Source organism: Anabrus simplex, chromosome 3, assembly GCF_040414725.1.
Source record: "Anabrus simplex isolate iqAnaSimp1 chromosome 3, ASM4041472v1, whole genome shotgun sequence".
Lineage (NCBI taxonomy): Eukaryota > Metazoa > Arthropoda > Insecta > Orthoptera > Tettigoniidae > Anabrus > Anabrus simplex.
Genome location: NC_090267.1, coordinates 459,532,769 through 459,560,509, shown reverse-complemented (window position 1 = coordinate 459,560,509; position 27,741 = coordinate 459,532,769). Strand labels below are relative to the sequence as shown.

General features: G+C 41.6%; 1 protein-coding gene across 1 annotated transcript; it reads left to right on the top strand.

The window, feature by feature from the left end:
* LOC136866510 (uncharacterized) lies at nucleotides 1–26,372 on the top strand. The gene is made up of 4 exons (XM_068226870.1): nucleotides 1–153; nucleotides 13,290–13,319; nucleotides 17,069–17,205; nucleotides 26,227–26,372. The coding sequence occupies exons 1-3, from the start codon at nucleotides 1–3 to the stop codon at nucleotides 17,195–17,197; spliced, it is 312 nt and encodes a 103-aa protein (XP_068082971.1). The 3' UTR covers nucleotides 17,198–17,205; nucleotides 26,227–26,372.
* The last annotated feature ends 1,369 nt before the right edge of the window (nucleotides 26,373–27,741 follow it).

Sequence of the window (27,741 nt, the reverse complement as noted above, 5' to 3'; positions counted from 1 at the left end):
ATGACGCAGCAAAACTCACTGCAATGCAGCATGATCACGTGGACATGCAATTCTGGTATATATATTCCCAAGAAATACACCACAACCACCTTTTACTACGCAGCGACCATCACCATAAAGAGCTTCATACTCGCAAGCATAGTGGTAGTACTGGTAAGTTGCTTGTTAAGTTCACTTCATCTTGGAGGAGTTGATAGAAAAGAGTACTTACTCTTCTTGGCCAATCATAATCACCCACTTTACTTAAAACTGTTTATACTTATACTGTACTTGCAGTTAATTAGTTTAAATTAATTCAACATATATTCCAAATAGCCACTGTCGGCCCCTCGGTTTAGGGTTAGCGTGGTTGTCTCTTACCAGGAGGCCCCGTGTTCGATTCCCGGCCAGGTTAGGGAATTTAACTTGAGGATTGGTACGGGGTTCACTCAGCCTGATTACAATTGACGAGCTATGGGACGGTGAGATAGCGGCCCTGGTCTAGAGAGCCAAGAATAACGGCCGTGAGGTTTCGTCGTGCTGGCCACTCGATACCTCGTGGTCTGCAGGTCTTCGGGCTGATAAACGGTCGCTTTTTTGGTAGGCCATGAACCATCGGAGCTTTTGCGTCATGGAGGGAGGAAGGGATATTCCGAATAAGTATATATCGTCCTTGCGCCTCGAAATAACGTTATGTAAAAATGTTCAGGGGATAAATACTGACCCGCAGCACATGCATCACTTAGAACGGAAATAGGTTGATATTCAGCAGTTCATGCAACACTGAACCTTAGATGACAGAATCTTTCTGGTCAGAGTTCTAAGCTGAAATATTATCACTAGAGCCGCCCGGCTCCTTTGTTCAGAGGGGTCCCGGTTTCGATTTCCGGCAGGATCGGGAATTTTAACCATCATTGGTTAATTTCACTGGCACGGGGGCTGGGTGTACGTGTCGTCTTCAACATCATTTCATCCTCATCATGACGCGCAGGTCGCCTACGGCCGTCAAATAGAAAGACCTGCACCTGGTGAGCTGAACATGTTCTCGGACACTCCCGGCACTAAAAGCCATACGCCATTTCATTTATCACTAGGGTCCGGATGTTTATGACCTAAAATGGTAGAAATATGCAAGCATTTTCTTTTTCTTCTTCTTCTCCTTCTTGATCTGTTTACCGTCCAGGGTCGTTTTCTCCGTCATACTCAGCGAGGAATCCCACCTCTACCGCCTCAAGGGCAGTGTCCTGGAGCTTCAGACTCTGAGTTGGGGTTACAACTGGGGACGATGACCGCTACCTCGCCCAGGCAGCCTCACGTGCTATGCTTAACAGGGGCCATGCGGGGATGGGAAGATTGGAAGGGATAGACAAGGAAGAGGGAAGGAAGCGGCCGTGGCCTTAAGTTAAGTACCATCCAGGCATTTGCCTGGAGGAAAAGTGGAAAACTATAGAAAATCACTTCCAGAATGGCTGAGATGGGAATCGAACCGACCTCTACTCAGTTGACTTCCCGAGGCTGAGTGTACCCCGTTCCAGCCCTCGTACCACTTTTCAAATTTCGTGGCAGAGCTGGGAATCGAACCCGGGCCTCCCGGGGTGGCAGCTAATCACATTAACCACTACACCACGGAGGCGGAAATATGCAAGCATTTATGACCTAAACATATATTAAAAATGACAATAAATTACTTAATATTTTTTGTAACATTTTCAAAATATTGAAAATTTTGCCGCTGTTTAAATTAAGATTTTATTAATAATTTCGTGTGGCTATTTCTAGCCGAGAGCAGCCGATGTATAACAGACCCTCCGATGAGGGTGGGTGGCATCTTCCATGTGTAGGTAACTGCGTATTATTGTGGTGGAAGATAACGTTATGTGTGGTGTGCGAGTTGCAGGAATGTTGGGGACAGCACAAACACCCAGCCCCCGAGGCACTGGAATGAACCAATAAAGGTTAAAATCCCCGACCGGCCGGGAATCGAACCCGGGACCCACTGAACCTAAGGCCAGTACGCTGACCAATCAGCCAACAAGTCGGACAACATTATATTGAAAATATACTTTTAAAATCTAGAACATTCTACAAGAAATAAGTAATAATATGAATATTAGTATATTTTTAATGTACATTTAACTACATATTGCAAGCCTCCGTGGATCAGGCAGCAGCGCGTCGGTCTCTCACAGCTGGGTTCCGTGTTTCAAATCCCGGTCATTCCATGTGAAATTTTTGCTGGACCAAGCGGAGACGGGACAGGCTTTTCTCCGGGTACTCCGGTTTTCTCTGTCATCTTTCATTCCAGCAACACTCTCCACTATCATTTCATTTCATCTGGCAGTCATTAATCATTGCCCCAGACGAGTGCGACAGGCTTTGGCAGCCAGCACAACTGCTATCCTCGCTGCTAGATGGTGCTTCATTCATTTCATCCCTGACCCGGTCACTGACTGGAAAACTGGTTGTAGGTTTCCTTTAATTACTCATTTCACATTCTGATAGGCGATCAGAAAGAATTACAATAGAAAACTACATATATTTTAATATTTGCAAGTAGGAATGATCTATTTTCATGCAACATTGACTTGTAACGGCGAAAAGACCGCTCAACATCGTAGGATGTCATTGGACCATATTTTAAATACGTCATATCATTAGAATTCAATTGAGGCTTACTACTCTGTCACATTATACGCATCTGCCTCTTTCTGTACAGCTTAATCTCCTAATTCACATAAATATATACAGGGTTATTCTAAATGATTGTTGGGGTTTCGTGATTTTTTTTTTGAAAACGTGGAAAGTGTACCATTTTTATTGTTTCAGTAACGGTCAGACAAATTCTCAAAGTTTTGTTTTGCATCAACTGTAGTACATAAGTTACCACTAGATGGCAGTAATAGGAGAAAGCTTTTTGTACTCTTGAATTTCATCAACACCGATCCGTTACCAGAGTCCAGCGCCATTTTCGGACAAAGTACGGGAAGGAGCCTCCTTCCGACAACTCTATTCGCAGATAGTACGCACAATTTGTGGATACAGGTTGTTTGTGCAAAGGGAAAAACAGTGGGCGTCCCGCTGTGTCAGAAGCGGATGTGAATCCTAGGGGCGTTTATCTCCGTAGTCCTAAGAAATCAATGAGGAGATGTAGCAGGGAACTGCAAGTTCCTTAAACCACAGTATGGCGTGTATTACGAATGCGCCTAAAGGTAAAACAATATCGCCTATAATTGCGTCAAGAACTCCCACAACGATGGATGGAACGGAAGGTGATGTGATGCTCTTACCCTTTCCACCACGTTCACCAGATCTTACACCATGCGATTTCTTCCTGTGGGTATATGTTAAAGATCAGGCATTTGTTCCTCCTCTACCGGTGGATATTCAGGAAGTGAAGCAGCGCATCCAGGGCGCCTTCGAAAGCATCACCGCTGCTATGTTGACTCGTGTGTAGGAAGAGATGTGTGTAGAGTGACACAAGCCGCACATATCGAGCATTTGTATTGTATGTCAAAATAACTTTATGAGTTACAGTACAAAATAAAACAAGATTCATATTCCTTCGTCAATTGCACTGTGAGTTATGAATTTTTGTAACCCCGACAATCATTTAGAATAACCCTGTATTTTTAAGAAAGATAATGTTAGAAATTACAGACAATAATTAGGAGATGTGAAAAATCCGTATTTTTTATACGACTGAAAGCAGGTATGAGAAAAGTGAATAAAAAGATAAGAATATGACAAAAACACTAAAATTCACGGGGAAATATGACTGCAATACGAAAAATTACCAGAACATGACAAAAATGGTTTAACGAGCCAAAATATGACTTTATATGACCCATGAAAATGGCATAATTTCAGTCACCGCAGGTAAAATCATGCTTAAAATGTTTCTTTCATGGAAATAATATAAAGAAACAAAATATGACATGTCATAAAAATCCGTGCCCTAATTATCACACAGCGTCTTTTCTGGGCGCAATGACAATCTATACAGTATTGTGGTAAACCTATTTAATTTGTTATTGCACATAAAGGCGGTTATATTTTTTTACAATTAGTTTTGCGTCGCACTGACACAGGTAGGTGTTATGGCAACGAAGGGATAGGAAAGGCCCAGGAGAGGGAAGGAAGCGGAAGTGGTCGTAATTAAGGTACAGCCCCAACATTTTCAAGGTGTGAAAATGGGAAAAAAATGCAAAACCAACTCCAGGACTGCCGACAGTGGGGTTCAAGCCCACTATTGCTTAAATTCAAGCTCACAGCTGCGCGCCATTAACCGCACGGCCAGCTCGCTCAGTGGCGGTTACTGTATTCAATCATCAACGATTATTCACTTCTACCGAGCTGGTGGCTGTGCGGTTTGGGTCACGTAGCTTTCAGCTTGCATTCGGGAGACAGTGGAATCGAACCCCACTGTCGGTACCCCTGCCATAAGACCTATCAGTGTCGGTGCAATGTAAAGCAGATTGTAAAAAAAATATCGGTCTTTTTACACAATTTTTAAAAATGGCTCGCCTACTTAACAAATAATAACCAAACCAGACCCCATGGCACTACAGCCCTTGAAGGGCCTTGGCCTACCAAGCGACCGCTGCTCAGCCCGAAGGCTTGCAGAGTACGAGGTGTCGTGTGGTCAGCACGACGAATCCTCTCGGCCGTTATCCTTGGCTTTCTAGACCGGGGCCGCTATCTCACCGTCAGATAGCTCCTCAATTCTAATCACGTAGGCTGAGTGGACCTCGAACCAGCCCTCAGCTCCAGGTGAAAATCCCTGACCTGGTCGGGAATCGAACCCGGGGTCTCCGGGTAAGAGGCAGGCACGCTACCCCTACACCACGGGGCCGGCCTTACTTAACAAATTGAATATTGAAATAAGCCTGATATGTAATATCTTGAAACACGTAAATATATATGCTTAATTTTTAAATAACTAACGATGGTATGACAGATCCAAGAATGGTTTTGAAGTTCATCATATAAAACATTGTTTACAAAAATTCTTCAGATGTTAAAGTCCGGCTCCATGGCTAAATTATTAGCGTACTGGCCTTTGGTCAAAGGGGTTCCGGGTGCGATTCCCGGCAGGGTCGGGCTTTTTAACTATAATTGGTTAATTCTGCTGGCACGAGTACTGGGTGTATGCCATTTTCATCATCACTTCATCTTCATCACGACAGGAAGGTTACCTACGGGCGTCAATTTTAAATCCCTGTACCCGCAAGCCTAACTTGTCCTCGGACACTCCCGGCACTAAAAGCCATACGCCATTTCATTTTTCAGATGTTTACAAGGTTCTAAAATCATGATACCTTGAGCGTGTTATTTCTCTTACATTTAGTTTAAATGTATTTCCCTTTGCATGCGCACCTCTGATTACCTGAAGAAATAGAAGAGTTTCTTTCACACTTCCAAAGAGGCACTTCTTTTATTCTTGAAGAGAACAACTTTATTTTTTTAAGAAAGTCCTTTCGTGTTTTTTGTTTCTGCACTTTTTTGTTATTACTTACCAAGTTGTAATATTCAACTACTTAAGACTATGTTTCCCAATGTAACACTGTGATCTGAAAAGACTTGGCCATATACCCTGACAATATTGGGTTTATTTCTCTCCCTTTTAGTTTATTTATCCAATACATTCGTTCTCCTGGAGATCTCGTCGCTTCCTCTTTCTCCTCCTTCAGCTGAAGCTACAATAAGACGTAATCTTAATTTAACCCTCAATTCCCCTACAGAAGGAGAGAGACGTGTTGTGATACCGAAATGCTTTTACTTCTTTTAAAAATAGTTCCAGTGTAGCGTCGCCTAGGGTAACGTTAAAGAAAGAAGGAGTCTTTGGGAGCTGAAGTGTTTAAGGACACGTGAATTAAAGAAGCCGCCTCTGTGGTGTAGTGGTTCGCGTTATTAGCTGCCACCCCCGGAGGTCCGGGTTCGATTCCCGGCTCTGCCACGAAATTTGAAAAGTGGTACGAGGGCTGGAACGGGGTCCACTCAGCCTCGGGAGGTCAACTGAGTAGAGGTGGGTTCGATTCCCACCTCAGCCATCCTCGAAGTGGTTTTCCGTGGTTTCCCACTTCACCTCCAGGCGAATGCCGGGATGGTACCTAACTTAAGGCCACGGCCGCTTCCTTCCCTCATCCTTGCCAATCCCTTCCAATCTTCCCATCCCCCTACAAGGCCCCTGTTCACCATAGCAGGTGAGGCCGCCTGGGCGAGGTACTGGTCATACTACCCAGTTGTATCCCCCGACCGAGAGTCTGAAGCTCCAGGACACTGCCCTTGAGGCGGTAGAGGTGGGATCCCTCGCTGAGTCCGAGGGAAAAACCGAACCTGGAGGGTAAACAGATGATGATGATGATGATGAATTAAAGAAGCGATTACTGAACGTCGTCGCGATACATTCATTCACCCTCTAGGTTCCACTTTTGTCATGTAAAATGTATTTTGTTCACTTCTTCGATCGTGGATACTGATCTCATCGTTTCAAAAGGAGGAGGCTGGGCTTTCGCGAACCGCTTAAAAGGAAAAATGTTTTCCCTGGCCAAGAAGAGCAAGTGCGTTGATGAGAGTTTGATCGATATGTAGGGTGGGTATTACGGGGTTGTGTATTCTTAAGTAAGGTTTATTTTCCTTTTCTTCTTTTTATTTTATTTCTTTATTTCTTAATCTGCTTACACTCCAGGATTGCTTTTTACCTCGAACTCAGCGAGGGATCCTACCTCTACCGCCTCAAGGGCAGTATCCTGCAGCGTGAGACGTTGGGTCGGGGGATACGACTGAGGAGAATGACCAATACCTCGCCCAGGCAGCCTCACCTGCTATGCTGAACAGGGGCCTTGGTGGGGGATGGGAAGATTGGAAGGGATACACAGGGAAGAGGGAAGGAAGTGGCCGTGGCCTTAAGTTAGGTACCATCCGGGAATTTGACTGGAGGAGAAGTGGGAAACTACAAAAAAAACCTTCCAGGATGGCTGAGGTGGGAATCGAACCCACCTCCACTCAGTTGACCTCCCGAGGCTGAATGGACCCCGTTCCAGCCCTCGCACCACTTTTCAAATTTCGTGACACAGCCAGGAATCGAACCCTGGCTTCCGGGGGTGGCAGCTAATCACACTAGACACTACACCACAGAGGCGGACTTTCTTTTTATTTGTGTTGTTGTTTGAGTCATCAGTCCATAGACTGGTTTGATGCAGCTCTCCATGCCACCCTATCCTGTGCTAACCTTTTCATTTCTACGTAACTATTGCATCCTACATCTGCTCTAATCTGTTTGTCATATTCATACCTTGGTCTACCCCTACCGTTCTTGCCACCTACACTTCCTTCAAAAACCAACTGAACAAGTCCTGGGTGTCTTAAGATGTGTCCTATCATTCTAACTCTTCTTCTCGTCAAATTTAGCCAAATGGATCTCCTCTCACCAATTCGATTCAGTATCTCTTCATTCGTGATTCGATCTATCCATCTCACCTTCAGCATTCTTCTATAACACCACATTTCAAAAGCTTCTATTCTCTTTCTTTCTGAGCTAGTTATCGTCCATGTTTCACTTCCATACAATGCCACGCTCCACACAAAAGTCTTCAAAAACATCTTTCTAATTCCGATATCAATGTTTGAAGTGAGCAAATTTCTTTTCTTAAGAAAGCTCTTCCTTGCTTGTGCTAGTCTGCATTTTATGTCCTCCTTACTTCTGCCATCGTTGGTTATTTTACTACCCAAGTAACAATATTCATCTACTTCCTTTAAGACTTCGTTTCCTAATCTAATATTTCCTATATCACCTGCCTTCGTTCGACTGCACTCCATTACTTTTGTTTTGGACTTATTTATTTTCATCTTGTACTCCTTACCTAAGACTTCATCCATACCATTCAGCAACTTCTCGAGATCTTCTGCAGTCTCAGATAAAATAACAATATCATCGGCAAATCTCAAGGTTTTGATTTCCTCTCCTTGGACTGTGATTCCCTTTCCAAATTTCTCTTTGATTTCCTTTACTGCCTGTTCTATGTAAACATTGAAAAGGAGAGGGGACAAACTGCAGCCTTGCCTCACTCCTTTCTGGATTGCTGCTTCTTTTTCAAAGCCCTCGATTCTTATCACTGCAGACTGATTTTTATACAGGTTGTAGATAATTCTTCGTTCTCGGTATCTGATCCCTATCATCTTCAGAATCATAAATAGCCTGGTCCAATCAACATTATCGAATGCCTTTTCTAGATCTACGAATGCCATGTACGTGGGCTTGTCCTTCTTGATTCGATCCTCTAAGATCAGACGTAAAGTCAGGATTGCTTCACGTGTTCCTACATTTCTTCTGAAGCCAAATTGATCTTCCCCCAACTCAGCTTCAACTTGTTTTTCCATTCTTCTGTAAATAATACGTGTTAAAATTTTGCAGGCATGAGATACTAAACTAATGGTGCGATAGTTTTCACACCTGTCAGCACCGGCTTTCTTGGGAATAGGTATAACAACATTCTGCCGAAAATCGGATGGGACTTCTCCTGTCTCATACATCTTGCACACTAAATGAAATAACCTTACCATGCTGGTTACTCCTAAGGCAGTCAGTAATTCAGAGGGAATATCATCAATTCCAGGTGCCTTGTTCCTATTGAGGTCACTCACAGCTCTGTCAAACTCTGACCTCAAAATAGGGTCTCCCTTTTCATCAGCATCAACAGCCTCTTCATGTTCCAGAACGAAATTATCTACATCGTTACCTTGATACAACTGTTGGATATGCTCCTGCCATCTTTCTGCTTTGTCTTCTTTCCCTAGAAGTGGCTTTCCATCTGAGCTCTTAATATTCATGCACCTAGATTTCCTTTCTCCAAAGGTTTCCTTGATTTTCCTGTATGCAGCATCTACCTTTCCCAGGACCATACAGCCTTCGATATCCTTGCACTTCTCCTTCAGCCATTCTTCCTTAGCTACCTTGCACTTTCTATCTACTTCATTCTTTAATCGCCTGTATTCTTTTCTGCCCTCTTCATTTCTAGCATTCTTGTATTTTCGTCGTTCATCAATCAGGTCTAGTATCTCCTGAGTTATCCACTGATTCTTAGTTGATCTTTTCTTCCTTCCTAACATTTCTTCAGCAGCCCTACTGACTTCATTTTTCATGACTCTCCACTCTTCCTCTACTGTGTTTCTTTCGGCCTTTTCATTTAGTCCTTGTGCAACATGTTCCTTGAAACGATCCATCACACTCTTTTCTTTCAACTTGTCTAGATCCCATCTTTTTGCATTCTTTTCTTTCTTCAATTTCTTCAACTTCAGATGGCATTTCATGACCAACAAGTTGTGGTCAGAGTCCACGTCTGCTCCTGGGAAAGTTTTGCAATCCAACACCTGGTTTCTGAATCTCTGCCTAATCATAATGAAGTCTATTTGATACCTTCCAGTGTCTCCAGGTCTCGTCCACGTATACAGCCGTCGTTTGTGGTGTTTGAACCAAGTATTGGCGAGGACTAAATTATGGTCAGTGCAGAATTCAACCAGCCGACTTCCTCTTTCGTTCCTTTGTCCCAATCCAAATTCTCCTACTGTGCTACCTTCTCTTCCTTGGCCTACCACTGCGTTCCAGTCTCCCATCACAATTAGATTCTCGTCACCTTTGACATATTGTATTGAATCTTCTATCTCCTCATATATTCTTTCAATTTCTTCATCATCCGCTGAACTAGTAGGCATATAGACCTGCACTATTGTGGTGGGCATTGGTTTGGTGTCTATCTTGGCGACAATAATTCTTTCACTATGCTGGTCGTAGTAGCTTATCCGCTGCCCTATTTTCTTATTCATTATTAAACCAACTCCTGCATTACCCCTGTTTGATTTCGTGTTAATAATTCGGTAGTCGCCTGACCAAAAATCCTCTTCTTCCTGCCAACGTACTTGACTTATACCAACTACATCTAACTTTAGCCTATCCATCTCCCTTTTCAGATTCTCTAACCTACCACAACGATTCAAACTCCTAACATTCCACGCTCCGACTCGCAGAATGTCAGTATCCATCTTCCTGATGATCGCCCCCTCTCGTGTAGTCCCCACCCGGAGATCCGAATGGGGGACTAGTTTACCTCCGGAATATTTTACCCGGAAGGAAGCCATCATCAGTACATCTTTCATACAGAGAGAGCTGCATGTACTCGGGAGGTGGTTACGGCTGTAGTTTCCCGTTGCTTTCAGCCGTGTAGCAGTATCAACACAGCCAAGCCATGTTGAGTATTATTACAAGGCCGTATCAGTCAATCATCTAGACTGCCGCCCTTGCAACAACCGAAAGGCTGCTACCCCCCTTTCGATGAACCATTCGTTAGTCTGGTCTCTCAACAGATACCCATCCGATATGGTTGCACCTGCGGCTCGGCTATCTGCATCATTGGGACACGCAAGCCTCCCCACCGCGGCAAGGTCACATGGTTCGCAGAGGAGGTCTTTTTATTTATTATAATATTTTAGAGACATGGGTAACGACCTGATGCATTTAAAGGACATGTTAGGTTTAATACACGTAAAATATAACAAATTATGTACCAAAAATGAAGTCCACCTCTATCGTGTAGTAGTTAGTGTGGTTAGCTGCCACCCCCGGAGTGCCGGATTCGATCCCAGGATCTGCATGAAGTTTGAAAAATTGTGCGATGACTTTAAAGTGGTCCAAACAGCCTCGGGAGGTCAACTGAATAGAGACGGTTCGATTCCCACTTCAGGCATCCTCGAAGGGGTTTTCTGTGTTTTCCCAGTTCTTCTCCACGCAAATGCGCGGATTGTACGTAACTTAAGGCCATGGCCACTTCCTTCCTTCTTCCTTGCCTGTACGTTCCAATATTCCCATCCCCCACAAGGCCTCTATTCAGCATAGCAGGTGAGGCCGCCTAGGCGTGGTACTCTCCTCCCTTCCCAGTTGTATCAACGAACAAACCTCTCGCGCTCCAAGACACTGCCCATGAGGTGGTGGAGGGGGTTCCCTTGCTGATTCTGGGGGAAGAACAACCCTGAATGGCAAACGGATTAAATGGAAATAACAGTATAAAATGAAGCTGAAAATATTCGATTATGTACGTGTATTATTAGGTATGATTGTAGCTGAACAAATCTGGATTACAAAAGTTGACATAACAATGGCGCATGACCTCCATAAAGACCTGATATAGGTCTCCTTCGAGTTGACGGGCTGTAGGCGACCTTCGCTTCAGTGAGAATGGGGCCTTACCTAAGATGAACTCTAATGAATGAAGATGACACAAACATCCAGATCCACGAGCCACAGGAATTATCCACTTAAGGTTAAAATCCCCGACCCATCCGGGAATCTAACCCGAGAACCCTTGGACCAAAGACCAGCGTGCTAACTATTTAGCCATCGAACCGGACAAACCTGATATGTGTATGATGACAATGTAGATTATAATTTCATACTGACGCACGGAACGAAAATGACTCCATGCTGTTCCCAATACCAAAGTGAACAAGTTTAAAATTAGCTTCGGACTCTAAGAATGTCCTAACATTACGTACTGTTAATGGAAATGGTAGCAGAAAACGGTAATCTGAGGTGCATGCAGGTTAACTTATCAGAAGCGTCAGTGGGTAGGGTCTGACACATCCCACTCTGATGAGTCTAGTGTCAGACCTAAGACGAAACGCTGGTTAATAGAGCAAACGCCTGAAAAGCCTTACATCTGATATGTTTTTGACATTTTTGACATGCTTTATTGTTGAAAAATATCTAATTCCCTCCATGGGAATTTAGAATTTTCCACTCTTGACCTACTCAAATTTCTGTTTGAGCTTCTTTTACTGAAGTAGTAAGCCAATTGTCCGTCACCGCGGTGTAAGGGGCAACGCGTTCGCCTGGCACCCAGCGGCCCCGGGTTCGACTCCCGGCTGGGTCAGGGGTTTTTTAATTGTAGATGATTAATATCCCTGGCCTCGGGACTGGGTGTTTGTGTCGTCCTTAACTTCTCTTTCCTCACATTCAACACTCTACACTTCCGCAAGCACGTTCATATCACATGGTGCAAGTAGGGGCAAAAGATCTCTATAGGTCAATGCCCCGAACAAATAGCATTAAAAATAGCCAATGATTATCTTTTCGATTATTTTACATTTGCTTAAATCTTCTTTCTAGTCAGTTGGTACTGTTTATTTCACTGATTTTAATTTCCTGTCATCAGGTGCAGATGACCTTGAAGTTATTCTCCTTAAATCAACAAAAACAACAGCCATCTTCATCTCTTAGTCTATCCCTCACCTGTATGTGTTTTTTATGTTATTACCATTTGCTTTACGTCACACCGACGGCACCCGGCGGCCCGGGTTCGATTCCCGGCTGGGCCAGGGGGTTTTTAATTGTAGATGATTAACATCACTGGCCTGGGGACCTGGTGTTTGTGTCGTATAGCGTCATACCAACGATGGAACAGGGAAGGTCTAAGAGTGGGAATGAAGCGGCAGTGGCCTTAATTAAGGTACAACCCCAGCATTTGTCTGGTGTGAATATGGGAAACCACGGAAAACCATCTTCAGGACTGTCACCAGTGGGTTTCGAACCCACGCTATCTCCCGAATACTAGATGCTGGCCTCACTTAAGCCTCACTCGAGCTCGTATGCTTTTTTTTTTTTTCTCTTATACACCCCAGTCGCCTGCATCCCTATTTTACCGATTAACCTTTCTACGGTTAGGACAACTGTCTAGGTGATACAAATTTAACTATTATGCCAGAATCCTTAGATAAAAATCAAGATAATATCATTTATTCGCATTTGTCAATATGGACCTTCATGTAATTGAGTTTTCATATGCATATCAGACTTTTTGTAAACACTCTATCGTAGCAATATTTTGCTGGCTTAAGTGTGTAAGAGAAAGGATGGACGTTGAGTACCTCTGCAGTGTGGGATCTAATCACTGAAATTTGATTCCTTCTCCTTCCTAGTTTTTTTTTCACCGAGCTCGATAGCTGCAGTCGCTTAATTGCGGCCAGCATCCAGTATTCGGGAGATAGTAGGTTCGAACCCCACTATCGACAGTCCTGAAAATGGTTTTCCGTGGTTTCCCATTTTCACACCAGGCAAATGCTGGGGCTGTACCTTAATTAAGGCCACGGCCGATTCCTTCCCACTCCTAGCCCTATCCTGTCCCATCGTCGCCATAAGACCTATCTGAGTCGGTGCGACGTAAAGCAACTAGCAAAAATTTGGTTGTAATAAGTTCTAGGAATGTCCAATAATGAACTTCCATGTAACAATACTTTCATTCACTCTCTTTGTTACTTTACAGATAATTGCCACTGCAGAAGGCAGCCCTCATGTAAGTATAAATTCGTCTCTTACTTTAGATACAGGATGTTATCTGTATTACAACTTCAAGGCTCAGGCCAACACACTGTTCACGACTCGATCCTGGCTCAGTCCGGTGGTATTTGAACCTGCTCAAATACGTAAGCCTCATGTCGGTACATTTACTGACACGTAAATGAACTCCTGCGTGACTAAAATGCGGCATCTTGGAGCCTTCGAAAATCATAAAAGTAATTAGTGGGGCATCATTATTATATTATTGTTCACGTCTCTATGACAGTGGCTCCTAAGGGTGCGGTCAAACTTTGGCAAAGTACGACGCACAGAGGAAATTGTCCTGTGTCTCCTTAGTGATCAGAAATGAGAACATTACAACATTGGCTTTCGCTTAATACGAAAGTTTGGACACGGCTACTAGTTTTTTCTTACATTTGAACAATGCTACCATACAATGCTCATATGTCCTGGAAAGCATGTCACTCACAGCATACGGACACAGCACTAAATGGCGGTGCATTACTCAAGTACCACGAACAGGGCGATGGGACTGCAGCAGTTAGTCAGGCTCCGTTCAGAATGCATGTGACGAGGCAAGAACAGTGGGAGTACATCAAACTGAGCGTTCGTCAGGGTTACATTGCCAAAGAATGTCGTAAAGAACTTGTGTGAAGCCCTTCCCTACCGAACCGTTGTGAGATGGACAGACGTGAAACGAGCAGTGATGTGCAATGTTCCGAAAGATCTGGTAAGGACTGATGTTTTACGTGCAGTAATTACCCAGTGCATGGATGTGGACAGAAGATGGACACTACTTGAGTTGCAAGTCAACCTTTTCCATGGAAACTCCAGACCGCATGCAGCAGAGGCTATAAAGAGGCAACTTGAGCAATGCGGTGGAATGTATAGAACATTCTCCATACTCACCGGACCTGTCTCCGTGTGAATTTTACCTCATTCCCAAAGTGAAGGAATTATTGCGTGGGAGACGATTTGGGACACGAGCCGACATTGCTATCGCTGTGAAACATGAAACTGCAACATTTACACTGCGACTAGTATCCGCTGTCTCCCGCATCCTTGTCAACGTGTTGTGAACAGTTTAGAGAACTACTTTAAGGGTTTACCGTTATGATTGCCGTATTCCCTCAAGTTATATATTTTGTAGCACAAGGATTTCATAGCTGACTGTCTCCTTGCTTTATATCCTACACCAGGGCCGATGACCTAGATGTTAGGCCCCTTTAAACAACAAGCATCATTATCTTTTTTTTTTTTGCTAGTTGCTTTACGTCGCACCGACACAGATAGGTCTTATGGCGACGATGGGACAGGAAAGGGCTAGGAGTGGGAAGGAAGCGGCCGTGGCCTTAATTAAGGTACAGCCCCAGCATTTGCCTGGTGTGAAAATGGGAAACCACGGAAAACCATTTTCAGGGCTGGCGACAGTGGGGTTCGAACCTACTATCTCCCGAATACTGGATACTGGCCGCACTTAAGCGACTACAGCTATCGAGCTCGGTAGCATCATTATCATCATCATCTTCATCATCATCTATATCCTACACCTGGTGTTAGGAAGTAGGAACTTCCGAGCCCCGTGGATGTGATTCGGAAGTTACAGGCAAAATGATGAATTTGTAGGGACACACAGAAAAGTTATACCCCGTATTGCTGTTTAGTGTTTTATTAGGTGCATTCTCAAAGACAGTAATATATTTAATTAGTGTATGGTGTTACGTATATCGTGAAGTGAATTTTGTCTTGCGCTAGAGGTGAATTAAGTTACACATTTGAGTTTTCAAGTACGCAGCGAGCTATCGCAAAGGTATGTAAGTTGGAAACTCACATCCCACTGAACCCAGCATGGTAGGCTTGGAGACAGCGGACAAAAGTGGTATAAGTACGGATCGAGATACAGGGATTACAGAAAGTACTTGGAATTGTTTAATTGAAAGCTACTTAAGGCTCCTTTCTTTTTGTTACCATTTCATGAGAGATTAGATATTGTTGGAAATGATCTGCCAAAGCGAACTCTTTGTTTGGAAACAGAAACAAAGACGTTTACTCAACATTTCATTGTGGCGGAACCGTAGAGGTTTTCCGTGGATATTTTGATAGGTACTGAGTGACTGTAATAGGGAACCATTGCTTCATCCACTGCAAGATTAGTTGAACAGATTTCCTCAAATCACTGACCAAAATTTTTATTTAGAAATTTTAAGTATGCTCATACCTTGCGAAGTTTGTTATTGAGGGTGGGTGGGTGCGTGGGTGGTGGGTATATTCATATAATCTGAAGGATGCAAATACGGATGAATTTCTGGAAATGTATTTCTTCTCATGCTGTTGGGAACTAAGTTATTGAAAATATCTGATATTAATTATGAAAACATTCTTATAGTTTTGTAAATTCATTTAGCTGGTCAACAGTAGTACAACGCTATAAACCCTTATATCACCTGAATTGATGTCTAACACATTGTTCCTGACAAGAGCATATAGCTTCGACATTTTTACAATGGATTTTTCTTCTTCTTCTTCTTCTTCATCATCATCTTCTTCTTCTTCTTCTTCTTCTTCAATGAACAGTAACTCAAAACACTGAACTGGAGACAGTTGCGGTGTGTCATATTCAGAAGGTTCCTCATGCACATCACCACACCCAATCGGAAAATAAAATTCCTGTCTGGAGCTAGTCACAACATTTTGATTTTCTTCTTTGAGGATGCTGGTTTATTTGTCCAAGTAAGACCAGGTGCCTGCTGCATTTCATTAGAATGTATCGGCGTTCCATCATCTGCTGATTTTACATTTATTTCCACTGTCAACCTACCATTCTACCAGAAAGGGGATTGACATCAACAGAATTAGTTGCTTCTTTGCCACTTTCCTCATCAGTAAAATGTCCATCATTTGGAGGAAACATAATGACATCTATAGACGGTGTATTATTACTGCCATCTTCCAACATTTCTGGCACCTCCTCCAGTATAAGACTGAAAAGAGGGAGAAAACACGAAGTCAATACCGGATACTATTCGTAACTGAAACTGGACAAAAAGGCCTTCTTCATGTGACCAATGTCACCTATAAGTGACACCATGCATTTCACGGCAATAACATATCCTTAAATTATAATATTGTGCTTAAGAATGTGTCACTTTCATTACTGAACACTTGAGCAATTTACATACATAAAATGCAAAATAAAATTACCTTTTATCACACGATTTCCATACCATAATAACTTGCAGTTGCTTCTCCACTTCAGTCCAGTCTGAGCGAGAGCTGACTGACCAGTGCAGGCTGCGAGTTCAAAAATTGTCCATTTCAAATTATAAGACCTTTCTTTAAATACTTCCAACAGGCATAGAAATTTAATCAGGCTGATGAGCAGGAAATATTATTAATATTAAGTGTCACCTGTTATTTAGGTGACATTGGGCTTTGACGGGTTTTAAGGACATTGAGTTAGCAGCCCTAAAAGGATCGTTAACAATAGTCAGAAATCATTTATACACCTAGCTATGCCCTTGTTCTGTAAAGAGTTCCTCGTGAGTTTCATTGATTTTTATTGAATAATAGGTATAATATTGTATACTAATCATTTATAGACTGTTTTACACGACTTTTGTTGTTGTTAACCCATTTTTTATGTAAGCTTTCTCTTTTTGGCAGGCTTAAAATGGAGGAAACAGAAATAAATGCATTTCACTCTCTCTACTTATTTATTTCATAAGTGGTATTTTTCAATTTCAGCACAGAGGATTCTACGGAGGTAAATCTTACTATTACCCTCCTCCACCGAGCAGTTATGTTCCATCTGAGAGCTCTGTTACTGACACCGTGACACCCACCACAACTATGGAATCCACCAGTACGACATAGCGACTGAAGTAAGAGAAGACGTTCAAATTTTTGTATGCTAATAAGGTAGGGGGGGGGGGCGGCAAATTCCATCCCCACCCCTAATTTGGTCCCCCTGGGGATTTCCAGTTTGCGCGGTTGGTACCTAATACAGTATTTAGCGGCGCGCACACGCGCAGACTCACCCCATTGTCTTGTTATGAGAGTGTGCACCACGTTTAGTTTCCGTATAAAAAGAGGATTCATTGTTCATGCTGTGCTGAGTTAGTGTTGCATTCCTAGTAGTATTCCTAGATTAAGCACTGATATGTGTATGAAATACTGGACTGCATTTCAGTCGTGTGGTGTCGTTCCTGGCGTTCAATCACTACTGTAAGTTGGTTGGTGTGAGTTACTGTAGCGGCCATTATAATAAATCAGGGAATGTTCGTAATTTCGTCCCCCTTCATTGTATTTGTTATTGATGAAGTTTATTATTTTTAGATGGGAAAACGCAAACAGTGGGATGAGGAGGCTATTAAGGTAGTGAGGAACACGTTAATGGGTTACAAATGTGCAAGTAAAATGAATAGCAAGAAAGCATTTTTCATATATGGCCATCAAGTAATTCATTATAGGGAAAGTGTTTGGTATGGTTAGAAAGGAAAAATATTTTAAAATTAATTGTACTGTTCATAAATTTGGTGGGGTACGAAATTACGAACATATTTTTGGTTGCTTAGTTGTTGCAGTGTTTATGTTTATGTCAAATACTGGCTGCCTTACGTTATAACAGTTTAAATGTAACTTGCCCGTAAGTGGAGAATATATTCAGTAATATATGCTGATTGAAAAAATTATGGTAGTTTGAAATTAATGTATACTCCCACTTGTTCGAGGCTTAAATGTAGTAATTGTGCGGCACTATATCTCAAAATATATTATCTTCTTCTTGTAATACTATGACTGCTATTTTATCGGTTTGATAAGCTGTTCATATACTGGGAAAGGGCTGCTTCATGCATACAAGATAAGGATTTTTGAGAGATACAAAATTAATTAATCTAACTGTTACGTTCATAGGTCTGCCGAAACTAATTTTGAGTAATAAATTTATAAACTACTGGAAAAAGAAAACCATGTGGTAACAGGATTACACTTACAGTTACCATATGTTTTGTTTTTCAGGTATTATACTATAGTACACTTACTTATGCTTACTGTTACGTATAGAAAACATAACCAGTGCCATGAGGAGCTGAAGACTCATTTTCTATGGTTGCCTAGAAGAAATTGATCACCAAAAGTTAGCCTATAGGCTACGGGCCCTTGTAAAAAATAATTTAAAAAACAAACCCACAACATAAACTCCCAAATGACATCTTACTCTGAATGGACTAGACAGTTTCAAAAAAAGCCTTAACCCTCTACTGCATACTGTTGCCGTTAGGCAGCAAATAACTTTTCATCTGTATAAATCTATATATATAAAACAAGAGTTTTGTCTGTACATTGCTCAGAATTTGAAAATAATGGTATTTCTGTATCGGTCATGTCCATAGTAACAAGAAAATGCACTTTTTACTTTTCCGTAATTTCTGTCTGTCTGTCTGTCTGTCTGTCTGTCTGTCTGTCTGTCTGTCTGTCTGTCTGTCTGTCTGTCTGTCTGTCTGTCTGTCTGTCTGTCTGTCTGTCTGTATGTACACGCATCACGAGAAAACGGTTGAAGAGAATTTAATGGAAATCGGTATGTGAAGTCGGGGGATGAGCCTCTACAATCTAGGCTATAAATCATTTTACTCACGCTGAGTGAAATGGTAGTTTAGGGGAAGGCCTAAAATTGAATTCTCAACTATTTATGTTATTAGTGGTCTAATGAAAATCGGTATGTCAAGTCGGGGGATGAGCCGCTACAATCTAGGCTATAAATCATTTTACTCACGCTGAGTGAAATGGTAGTTTAGGGGAAGGCCTAAAATTGAATTCTCAACTATTTATGTTATTAGTGGTCGTATTTTAAAGAAAATGGGTGTGCAAAGTTGGGGAATAAATTGCTACAATCTAGGCTATGAATAATTGTATTCACACTGAAAAACTGGTAGTTTAGGGAAGGCCTAAAATTAAACTTCTCAAATATTGTTGTTATTAGTAGTCCTATCTCGATGAAAATCGGTATGCAAAGTCAGGAAATAAGTCGCTATAGTCTAGGCTGTAAATTATTTTATTCACGCTGAGTGAAATGGTAGTTTAGGGGAAGGCCTAAAAGGTAATTCTCAAATATTTTTTATTAGAAGTGTAGTTGATGAATGCTAGATAACTAAGGTTATATAGTATTAAATTTCCTATTATTCATGTCTTATACATTGTTACCGTACTGGCTATGATCACCAAGATATTCATGGATTTTAATTTTTGTTACTAAGTCCATATCAGCGCCGAGTAACGAGAAAATCGGTGAACAGTATTTAATGAAAATCGGTATGTAAAGTCGGAGAATAAGAAACTACAGTTTACGGTATAAAATATTTTACAAATCACAGAGTCGAAAGAAAACTAAATATGTAGGCCTACAATATAGAAAGCTCATAACATTGATCAACAATAACATTACATTGACCATTGTTTGTCGTGATGTGCTTTGTGTCTTCAGTTGCCCCTCATCTCCGGTAGATAGGATTACTGCTGTGTACAGAGTATTTTTTATTCGATTTAAGTCGCACCGACATAGATAGGTTTTTGGCGACGATGGGATAGGAAAGGGCTAGGAGTGCCTTAGGCCTTAATTAAGGTACAGGCCCAGCATTTGAATGGTGTGAAAGTGGGAAACCGCGGAATACCATCTTCAGCGCTGCCAACAATGGGGTTCGAATCCACTATCTCTCAGATGCAAGCTCACAGCTGCACACCGCTAACCACACGGTCAACTCGCCCAGTCGGACAGAGTGCAACAGCCTGCCTGAATAATGATGGAAAGTAGCTGGGGAGTTAGATAACTTTCTTCTTTAGCATGTCATTCCCCTGGTTTATAAATTTTCTGATACTACTGGGACGTAACACACTGGATCATCATAGCATTGGGGCTACTCAATCCCTACTCTTGAGGCACTGATTGGAATGAACAGTGTGCATATTTAGCGGAATAATGACAGATGAGTGTTCATGGCAATCTGCGGTCTGGTCATCCCAGCTCTGGAACTTTGGACTATTAGATTGGCACCGCAATCTAACCGCAGCACTGTTCGTTAAAAGTGACAAAACTTGCGGCATTCCATTTGATCGAGTATTTTATATGAAAGCATTGCTTTCAATCGCTATATTCATACTTACGTTTTTGTAATGACCTATGTTGATTTCAATTAGGAAAACCACAGTCCGTCTTTCTGAGAATCCCGTAGCGAAGCACGGGTACATCAGCTAGTGGATAAATAAAGTAGACAGAGGTAGTTTTACGGCCCGTCAACATCCACGCGTACCAACCATCGTTTATTTTTCGTGGGCCCTCCCCGTCACATAACCACAGGCTTTAGGAGTACCTCTGGCTCAACCTCAAAGACATTACCGACCTACGTTCGTGCAAGTTGTACTTGCGCCTTGCAATACATACCCATGGCCAGCAGGCGGTAATGTTCGGTCTTTGAATGTGAAAAGCTTAGTCTAAAATCGTGAAAAATCGTATATATATATCCCATTGTGGCAATCCACATCGCATACGAGTGTTAAGCTATTAGCCCCAATTAAGGATTGCTGGTACATCTAAAACACTGAACGTAACTTAAACATTAAAGCTTAAAATGTTCTTCATATAGAAAACATAACCAGTGCCATGAGGAGCTGAAGACTCATTTTCTATCGTTGCCTAGAAGAAATGGATCACCGAAAGTTATAATAATAATAATAATAATAATAATAATAATAATAATAATAATAATAATAATAATAATAATAATAATAATAATAATAATAATAATAATAATAATAATAATAATAATAATAATAATACCGCCTATGTAGTGTAATGGTTAGTCTGATTAGCTGCCACGCCCGGAGGCCACGAAGTTTGAAAAGTGGTACGAGGGATGCAACGGGGTCCACTCAGTCTCCGGAGGTGAGCTGAGTAGAGGAGTGTTCGATTCCCTCCTCAAAGTGGTTTTGCGTGGTTTCCTACTTCTCTTCCAGGAAAATGTTCGGATAGTACCCAACATGAGGCCACGGCCACTTCCTTCCCCCATCCCTGTCTCTCCCTCCGATCTCCCCCCGCCCACCACTGCAAGGTTCCTGTTCATCATAGCAGGTGTGGCCGCCTGGATGAGGCACTGGTCTTCCTTACTAGTTGTATCCCCCTACACAAAGTCTCACGTTCCAGGACACTGCCCTTTAGGCAGTAGAGAGGGAATCCCTCGCTGAGTCCGAGGGAAAAGCCAACCCTGGAGGGTAAACGAATTAACGAAGAAAGTAGTAGTAATAATAATAATAATAATAATAATAATAATAATAATAATAATAATAATAATAATAATGGTTGAGACTACTCAATTTCCATCATTTTCCCAAGTTCCCTGTCTTATTCGTCTTTCACCAGTACTCCTTCATCCTTTGGTTTCTGTCGAAAATACTCTGTTCTTTCTCATTTTCTTGCCGGACAGATCCTTCACCTCCGAAACCTTTTTTCTGAAGACTTCTCTGTTGCGTACGTCTTCTGCCCTGATTCCACACTGTTTTAGATCCCGATTGACTTCTTTCACCCATGAGACTTGCGTTTTCCTGTTCTCCTCGAAAGTTAGAATCCTGTTGGCGACCTTTCTGGTTCCATCTTTTTAATACATGTACTTGTGGTTGTGATATTTTCAAATCTTTGGTATAGTTTTAGGATTTTAGGTAACCCACTCTGTATTATGCATAAGAGTGTATAAAGTTAATCTGATTGCTACTATGATTATTATCAGTATAGAAACCTCGTATGGTTTTCAAATTTCCTAGAATCTGTAATACTAATTACACCACGCCCATCAAGGCAATGGACTCAAGGAAGGAGACAATCAGGCGTAGCAAGACTGAAACCTTAATAAGCCTAATAAAATCCCAGGGGACCACCTAAACCCTAAATGGCCTAAATTATGTGAAAAAATAACCCCATTATTACGAGACCTCGGATTTTCGGGCAGTAATAAGTCAGAATGCAAAGTAATTTCGTTATTAAAAAGAGTCGCCTAGCCCACTTTTCTGCACTGTAGCGAGAGTAACATAAATACAAGGGGTTCTAACAGGCAGTACTCCTGATGTTTACGTATGCCTCATAGCTTAACATTTTGTTTACTGAATTTATTATTATTTCTTTGACAAACATTTTAATATGGTTTACTGACACGTAAACTTAGATATACAAACAAGTATGAAACCATAAATATACGAAATATTGGTAATTTGGGCCAAACTGCAATATGTATTGTACCAGGAACTGTTTGAGCCAGGTACATTATTTTAGAGTTGCCGGAATATTAGGAAAAGGACGGCAGTAATATATGATCATGTGCCCGACATCTTATGTGAGCTCGATACGAAGTTCCTCGTGGCAAGCAGGACACGTCACGAGCGATGAACCTGCGGGTGCCGTCAGTGGCACATGTTGTATGCCTATCTCTTGAATGTACTAGAATAAAAAAATGTACTTACTTTTTAACCGATGAAGATTAGAAATGAGACATACCTCATCGCGTAGCTAGTGTTCTGAAGGCAAATATATCCCAATCTCAACAAATTCCATCAAGGCGTTCAAGATATAACAAGCGAGAAAGAAACTACATTTTCCTCGTGACGTGGCGAGTAACCTTCGCCTTACGGAATATAAGCCGCGGTCCAGGCGGAAGCAAACTTCACGAAGTACACGCAGACCAACAAGGACGCCAGTCAGGACAGTCGACCACCTGCCAGGGTGAAGTGGACGTAGACCCAGGCCTACTCGGAAGGGCCTATCACCCGGGCGCAATTAAGGAAAGCGCCCGTGACGGCGGACGGCACCACAGCAGTGGAGGAGGACGCCCGAGTACTGACTTAGTACTAAATGAGACCAACAGCCTGAGCACGAGGAAAAGCCGGCCTTTCCTATGTTGATGTCAACAGGGCTAGAATTTAAACTCATTTTAACTCATTTTGACGAGACACTTATGTGAAATTAAATTTAAATTTAAACACTGATGATGGACCTTAGTGTCCGAAAACCGGTTATGTTTTAGTAAAGGATGTGCTGATACGACTGCATATAATCAATAATAATAATAATAATAATAATAATAAAATCATTCTGAGAGGCCAGTCAGGCAATATGAAACAGATGTTTCATATCACACCGGAGCGGGGTCGTGTCTCGATGCCGTCAGCTGATACGAGTTCGCAGCTCGAATAACGGGAGTGTGTTAGAATTGAGATCGCATTTCTTGGCAACGGAAATCATTATAATTACGGAATCTAGTTGAAATTTTCATCCGGGAATAACGTGTGTGTCATTAGATACTGTAAATTTGTTTAATTGAGATTGTAATGTACATTTGAGACCACGAACGTAGAGTATACCGGTAATGAGCGAGGTTAGCCAATTTCAGGATTGTCCAAAATATATAGCGATGGTAATGATAATTGTTTTGTTTGTGAGGGGCGCACAAAGCTTCACGGAAATGTTATGACAAGATATGACATCGTAATCGGTTTACATTGTACGGCGAGTTACTTATGGTTTTGCACTTAATTATCAGGGTTATCCAAGTAGTAATAATGGTTAGTATTAGAATAAATGAAAGTGTGATGTCACGAAACAGGATAAACACTGGAAATAAGTGATGTAAATTTTTCCAGCTACCGACGATATACATCCAACATGATTAAAAAATGAATAACGTCAAGACTTGTGTAGGGCTTGTGAAAGAAACCATTCGTCCGCGGAGATACAATTTGTTGTTCATTAAGATTTCATTAAATCATTTAAATTTATTTAATTATTAAATTCAGTGGAAACGTATTTCGAAATAACTTTAAATCAAGCGAATGACTTGAAAATGCATTCTGGAAATCTTAGTCTATTTTTCAGGGGAATGTGTAAATGTTAACGTGACGATTAAGGGGACATGTCCGAAAGTAATGGATTTTACTGCCACGAAGTATTGCAAGCATTGTTGTTGTTGCATTATTTGAATTTGATTGATTGAACAGTAAATGTGCTGGGGTTAGTAAAGTGGAAACTTTGGTCATCAACCGATGTAACTTAATTGTGTTTAGCCTTCAGCATAGAAACTTGCATGGTCATGGGGTCATCAACCTCTGTGACTTAGATTAGGTCCTTATGCCACCGTAGCATCATTTTCCTTGCGGTCATCATTCACAATGACTTTAAAGTAACTTAGAAGTTTAGATGTCGGTCCGTGACATAGTCGCAGGTCACATCGATTCAATTAAGGGTCCATGCCGTATAACCACTGTGTGCACACACCGATTGGACTGCCTTAAATAACGGGATTTGGGTAGTGTGTTAGAATTGGGATCGCATTTCTTGGCAACGGAAATCATTATAACTACGGAATCTAGTTGAAATTTTCATCCGGGAATAACGTGTGTCCAGAGTTCGTGTTACGAGGACTCGACCATAAGGAATCACTATGATGGTACATGTAGTCTCACATGGAAGCCGAATCTAAGGATTTCCAGACTTTCTTTTCTTTAATTAATAATTGAGACAATGGTTTCTAATTAGGATGCCCTTCAGGCAGTTATGTCAAAGGCTCACACCAGTGTTCTTTTTTCTTTTTGCTAATTGCTTTACGTCGCACCGACACAGATAGGTCTTATGGCGACGATGGTACAGGAAATGGCTAGGAGTGGGAAGGAAGCGGCCGTGGATTTAATTAAGGTACAGCCCCAGCATTTGCCTGGTGTGAAAATGGGAAACCACGAAAAACCATTTTCATGGCTGCCGATAGCGGGGTTCGAACCTACTATCTCCCGAATACTGGATACTGGCCTCAATTAAGCGACTGCAGCTATCGAGCTCGGTCACCAGTTTTCTGGCCTGTGAAAGATGATTGTCGTGTCCAGTGGACACGATTGGATCCCAATGATACCGATGATAAATGATTAATTCTTCAGAGATTACTTGAATAAATAGGAATATTTTGTAAACAGACCTTTGATTTGAGTAGATAGATTAGAATTACTGATCCCCACCTTTACCTCAGCATGTGACGAAGAACCCGATACGACCCAAGGGACAGATCTCATGAAATTTTGCTGATAGGTAAGGAAGAAAGGTCCTTCATAGTGGACCAAAAGGGTATATGTAATGTATGTACAGTAGGGCCTATATATATTTTCTCAACTGCTGAAATAAAGCTAAATAATCATTTTCCGTTGGCACTGATGCTGTTTACCACGAATAGGCTGTCCAATATCCCATGGATACCAATGCATTTAGCAACTTCCAAACATAACCTCAGGCACTACTTGTTGACTTAGGAACCTAACGTGTCTTTGAAGTCCCCAGTATTCTATAACACTAGAATTGCACAACGCTACATAAAGAAGAATTTGTAATTTTATGTATTATTTCAGTGGGAAAAATGTTAGCTTACACTTTGAGCAGAAGGAATGCTATTAAAAATCAAATGTTCCTTGCACTCCAGCATTCACCAAAATAGCTTCGCAACTACTACGTAGTGACACACATTTCAGCCGGATAGCTGCTGTATATCGTGTGTGATCGATGCCCCCATATCCTACTACATTCCAAAACTCCTTTTAAAGACGAACTGAGAAGTCCCGTCCGGTTTCCAGGTAACGCGCATTTCCTGCAGTGATTTTTAAAAGATGGAAATTTGAAATTCCGTCAGTAAACAAAGGGTTAAACATTGTACGGGCTATATATCTGCCCGAAAGTACGGACACTGCATATTACCGTTCATATAAACATTTGTCTTTAATTGTTTAGAAAATATTTAATATTTTAGGTAAACCACTCTGTATTATGCACAACAATGCATATATTTCATCTGTATTCATATATTAATTTAAAATATTTTCTTCCTTTCCAGGTATTTCACAGGAATAATCGTGGTGCCAGGCAGTCTCCTCCATTATTGAACAGTATGCACAGTTGAAATATACCGTTGGTTTAACTTACTTTAACAGAGTAAATTGTTTGCGGTATAAAATTGAATAAATCAGAGTAAAATATCAACTGTTGTTTAATATATTACTTAACCTCAAGAGAGATAATTCCTAAAATACTATAGTTGTTGCAGAGAACAATAGACTGATGTCAAGGAACTTGCGCTCCATATATTGGACAATTTAGATTATTTCAAAACAACGGCATATTCTTTATAGTTTAAGAGGGTATTATGAAAATCATCCGCGCCAATTTCCTCGTTCCAGTCAATGGCTCAGTTGTCGGGCTGAGTAGCTCAAGTTAGTGAATTCGAACCCGGATCAGTCCTGTGGTATTTGAAGTTGCTAAAATACGTCAGCCTCCTGTCAGCAGATTCATTGGCGGGACAAAATTCAGGTAGCTCGGCGTCTTCAAAAACCTTTAAATTAGTTAGTGGGATGTAAAACAAATAACATTACTTTTTCTTTCTTAATCTGTTTACCCTCCAGGGTTGGCTTTTCCCTCGGATTTTGCGAGGGATCCCACCTCTACCGCCTCAAGTGCAGTGTCCTGGAGCTTCAGACTGTGGGTCGGGGGATAAAACTGGGGAGGAGGACCAGTACCTCGTCCAGGCTGCCTCACCTGCAATGCTGAACAGGGTCCTTGTGGGGGGCGGGGAGATTGGAAGGGATAGACAAGGAGGAGGGAAGCAGGTGGCCGTGGTCTTAGGTTAGGTACCATCCAAGCATTTGCCTGGAGGAGAAGTGGGAAACTACGGTTAACAACTTCGAGGACAGCTGAGGAGGGAATCGAACCCCCCTCTACTCAGTTGACCTCCCGAGACTGAGTGGACCCCGTTGCAGCCCTCGTACAACTTTTCACATTTCGTGGCAGAGCCGGGAATCGAACTCGGTCCTCTGGGGGTGGCAGTAATTACACTAACCACTACACCACAGAGGCGGACGGTATTCGATTACAGTTTCGCTTATTCGCTTACTCGGACAAAATACCACAAGAAATTTAACTTTTTAAATTACTTACATTTTAAAGTAGAGAAGATTCCGATTCAATATAATTTTCCTAACTGTAATAGCGCTCACGGAAAAAATCGTTAAGAATATCGTATAATACATTTTTTGACTTTAGACGCACACATTTCAGTTATCCTTAGAGAAGAAAAATGCATGAGGTTTTATTATTGCGCATATATAATAATAGTAATAATAATAAATATAATAATAATAATAATGATAATAATAATAATAATAATAATAATAATAATAATAATAATAATAATAATGTTATTTGCTTTAAGTTTAACTAATTCATTTTACGGATTTCGGAGACGCAAAGGTGCGGTTACTTAATCCCGCAGGAGTTCTTTTACATGCCAGTAAATCTACCTACAGGAGGCTGACGTATTTGAGCTCCTTCAAACACCATCGGACTGAGGCAGGAT